The sequence below is a fragment of the Procambarus clarkii genome, chromosome 20, assembly GCF_040958095.1.
Source record: "Procambarus clarkii isolate CNS0578487 chromosome 20, FALCON_Pclarkii_2.0, whole genome shotgun sequence".
NCBI lineage: Eukaryota > Metazoa > Arthropoda > Malacostraca > Decapoda > Cambaridae > Procambarus > Procambarus clarkii.
Window position 1 is genome coordinate 21,362,419 of NC_091169.1, and position 4,455 is coordinate 21,366,873.

At 44.6% G+C, this 4,455-nt stretch overlaps 1 protein-coding gene across 1 annotated transcript; it reads right to left on the reverse strand.

Annotated features, from left to right (window-relative positions):
- Window positions 1–3,299: 3,299 nt before the first annotated feature.
- LOC138366748 (uncharacterized protein DDB_G0283357-like) lies at window positions 3,300–3,833 on the reverse strand. Its single transcript, XM_069328025.1, has one exon. The coding sequence runs from the start codon at window positions 3,831–3,833 to the stop codon at window positions 3,300–3,302; it is 534 nt and encodes a 177-aa protein (XP_069184126.1).
- Between the last annotated feature and the right edge of the window lie 622 nt (window positions 3,834–4,455).

Here is a 4,455-nt window from a genome sequence, read left to right on the forward strand (position 1 = left end):
GTCGGGTATTGAACGCCGACCTGCTAGCCACAAGACCGTCGCTCTACCGTCCAGCCCAAGTGGTTGGGCGTATACTCATAGAAGCCATTGGCTCTCTTGAAAAATATATGTTGGCTTGGACCGTGGTGGGGGTGAGATTGGGTTTTCAAGAGAAGGATTTGTGAGGAGATGGATAGTCTGGAAACTATTGATTGGAGTGGAAAGAATAGGAGGGATAGTCTGACAGATTATCATGGGTGAATTGAGCAGTGTGTGTATACTCACCGACTTGTTCCTGCAGGATCGAGCTTCAGGTCTTGGACCCCCGCTTTTCTAGCCCCCGGTTGTCTAATGCAATGCCTCCTGACTGATCTGCCTATCATACACAGTGCTGGGTATGATTCCAACACTGCACAACACTATTCCCTCTGACTTTTTGTTTAAATTTGTGAATTGAGTTTGTCTCTTTAACCTGTTTCTTTAGGTCATTCCATTTACTCACTATCTTTACACTGAAAGAAATGTTTCTATTATCTCTATGACATTTGAGTCTCAAGCTTTCATCACTATCATCTTGTTCAATTGGTATTTATTGTAAACATTTCCCTTTTTCCCACTCTGTCAGTCCTCTTAAGTATTTTATACGTCTGTATATGTCTCTCCTTCTTTCTAACGTTGTCAGGTTTAGTTCCTTCAGTTTCTCTTCATATCTCATCCCTCGTAATTCTGAGACGAGTCTCTTTGCAAACTTCTGCACTAACTCGAGAATCTTATGTATTTTTTTTTTTTAAATTGGGATTCCACAGTGGGATGGTATATTCTAAAGTTGGCATCACGTGGGCATTATACAAGCATTTAAAAGCCTCCTTATTTAAGTTCCTGATGGATGTTCTGACTTTTGCTAGCGTAGAGTATGCAGCTGGCGTTATTCTTTTTATATGAGCCTCTGGAGTTAGGTTTGGTGTTATGTCCACTCCCAGGAAGTTTTCTTTAGTTATAGGGAGGTAGTTTCCCTTCATCGTGTATTGGCATTTCGGTCTCCTAGCTCATGATCTCATTTCCATCACCTTACACTTGCTGGTGTTGAACTCTAGCAGCCATTTCTTTGACCAGCTCTGCAGTTATTTTCATTTTGGAGACTCTTACAGTCATCATCTGTCTCAACCCTCTTTAGTTGTGCATCATCTGCAAATGTTGACACAAAAGAATCCACTCCTGCAGTCAAGTTATTTACATAAATGGGGAATAGTATGGGACCCAGCACTGATTCTTGAGGCACCCCGCATACGCCGCTGATGTTATTCTTTTGATGCTGGTTTCACGGGTCAGGTCTGGTGTGATATCATCCCCCAGATATTTCTGCCTGACTCCTGAAGGATTTCCTCTCCCAGCTGGTACCTTGTGTTTAACCTCCTGCTCCCTACGCCTATCTTCATCACTTTACACTTTATTGACTTAAACTCTAGTAGCCATTTGTTGGACCATTCCTTCAGTCTGTATATGTCATCCTGTGGTCTCTTGCTGTCCTCCGCTGTCTTAATCTTTCTTATTATTTTAGCATCAGCAAACAGTGAGAAAAAAGAGCATATACCTTCTGGAAGATCATTCACGTATATCAGAAACAGGATAGGTCCGAGTACAGACCTACCAGACTGTGAGACTCCGCTGGTGACATCACGCCATTCTGAGGTCTCGCCCCTCACAGTAACTCTCTGCTTCCTGTTGTTTAGGTTCACCATTATTCATAGGAACACCTTACCACTTACTCCAGCCGGTTTCTCCAACTTATGCAACAGTCTCTTATGAGTGACTTTGTCAAACGCAACCTGACAGTCCAAGAACATGCAGTCCGCCCACTCTTTCTTGCTTAATGCTTGTTGCTTGATCATGGAATTCCATTAAAGCTGTGAGACACTACTTGGCTTCCCTGAACAAATGCTAGGGATGTGTATATGCTTGTGTTTGATCATATGTCTGTGTGTGTACGTGTGAAGTGAATGTGTGTGTGTGTGTGTGTGTGTGTGTGTGTGTGTGTGTGTGTGTGTGTGTGTGTGTGTGTGTGTGTGTGTGTGTGTGTGTGTGTGTGTGCGAGCTTGCCTATGCTCAAGGAAGCGTCAACACTGGCAAGGGAGGGAGAGAGAAAGAGAGAGAGAGAGAGAGAGAGAGAGAGAGAGAGAGAGAAGAGAGAGAGAGAGAGAGAGAGAGAGAGAGAGAGAGAGAGAGAGAGAGCGCCTCCCTCTCTCTGTTCAGAGTTATGCCCCGCGGTACAGGTCGGTAACATCCCACACTGTGATGTATACAGATATCAACAACTGCAATTTAAACTTTTGATATCTTTTTTTTCGTATTGATGTAAAGAAAAAGTTCAGTGGAGCGATAACTCCAACTTTTCTGACACATGGAGCGGCAGCCTTGTGTTAGTAAACCCAGCCTTGAGGGCTGAGGGCTGACCCCAGGCTTGGGGGCTGACCCCAGCCTTGAGGGCTGACCCCAGCCTTGAGTGCTGAGGCCTGAGCCAACAGCTAAACATAGAGCTGTCTCAGAAACGGCAGGGATAAGTAGCTGACCCAAATTATTGTGCACCCTATAATCACCCCTACGACCTGCCGTCAGTAGGATGTCGAGCCTGACCCCCGGGCCGGGCTGGGGGGAGTAGAAGAACTCCCAGAACCCCATCCAGGTACAATCCAGGTAGTGCATAAAGGATTGCAGAGGACACAAAAGGTCTTAATCAGACCTCAGCGGGCATTTTGACATTGACAATATAATTTAATCTACACACTTTATCATAATAAAAACTGTAGCAAAGTCTTGCCCAGTAAGACCTATGAATTAACAATATATTATCCATTAGAGGTAAGTCTTTTTTTTCTATTCTATATCTATAACATTAAATGTCCGTCCCATAATCGCTCTGGTTGAGGTCTCAACCATATGAGCAAAGCTGCAGATGGGGGATGACAGCTATCCCTCTCCTGTCTATCACCGTAAGATAGACAGGTGAGGTATATATAGACCTCCCTGTCTATAGATAGGCTATTAGCGGTCCTCAATAGGTAGCTATACTTTGTTCTATGGAGCAGGCTGTTCCCAGCTAAGTATGAGAACTTCATCCGGCCGTGTATTCCAGGATATATCCGGCCTTGTATTCCAGGATATATCCGGCCTTGTATACCATGGGTATATCTCCAGTCTCCTTGGAGCACACAGAGGGCTCTTCCCTATTCACTACACGAAGAGTTAATTAGCGTCAAGGTGTCTGCAGGAGTGATGCTTCACTCAACAATTATCAGATAAAGTTTGTCTTATGATAGAGTTTCTCAGAGTGTGTGACTGCTGCTGGCCTGATTGTTGTGGCTATCATCCATGTTGTGGTGGCTGTCATCCATGTTGTGGTGGCTGCCATCCATGTTGTAGTGGCTGCCACCCATGTTGTGGTGGCTGTCATCCATGTTGTTGTGGCTGCCACCCATGTTGTTGTGGCTGCCATCCATGTTGTGGTGGCTGTCATCCATGTTGTGGTGGCTGCCATCCATGTTGTAGTGGCTGCCACCCATGTTGTGGTGGCTGTCATCCATGTTGTTGTGGCTGCCACCCATGTTGTTGTGGCTGCCATCCATGTTGTGGTGGCTGTCATCCATGTTGTGGTGGCTGCCATCCATGTTGTGGTGGCTGCCCTTCATGTTGTTGTTGTGGCTGCCACCCATGTTGTGATGGCTGCCATCCATGATGTGGTGGCTGTCATTCATGTTGTTGTGGCTGCCATCCATGTTGTGGTGGCTGCCACCCATGTTGTTGTGGCTGCCACCCATGTTGTAGTGGCTGCCACCCATGTTGTGGTGGCTGCCATCCATGTATTAGCTGTTGTTTCCACGTCCGTTTCCCATTGTAGTGAAGACTCCAGCCCCAACATAAATAGAATTATCAGAACCGACAGTGACAATTAAGGTCTAATTCGTGCCCTGCCTCTTTATTAATTTCCTCTAAATACTTATATCCTCACTTTTTTTTTGTGATATCTTGTTGCTTTTTGTCGCTATCATCTCGTTTATTATAACCTTACATGGTTCATCTTCCCAGGACGCTAACAACCCTTCAGGAACAAGCTCATGAGCTTCTTGTAATTAGCAAACAACTCTGGTTTTTCTTTGTCACTATCATTCGGTTTCTTAAATAGATCTCGGTGTTCTCGTAGATACAATGGTTTTGCAGGTTATGGGACTCCAGGAATGGTTACCGTGGCTTAATTTATATTCTTTTAATCCATGGAGGATAGAAGAAAATGTATATTTGATGGTTAGCATTGTAAATGTCTGGCCACGTCTGTGGTAGAAAATAATAATAATAAAAAAAATGCACACAGAAATCTCCATAGCGTGATGCATCAAATCAAGAAATCCACAAGGGCCGTTATAAGGGATCGAACCTACATTCCTCTCGTGTGTTATGAAGTAAGGGCGAAGAGGTAGAATAACG

Bases quoted from the DNA above. Each gene is read 5' to 3' on its own strand.
- LOC138366748 (XM_069328025.1), bottom strand. From the start codon at position 3,833: ATGGATGGCAGCCACCACAACATGGGTGGCAGCCACTACAACATGGGT.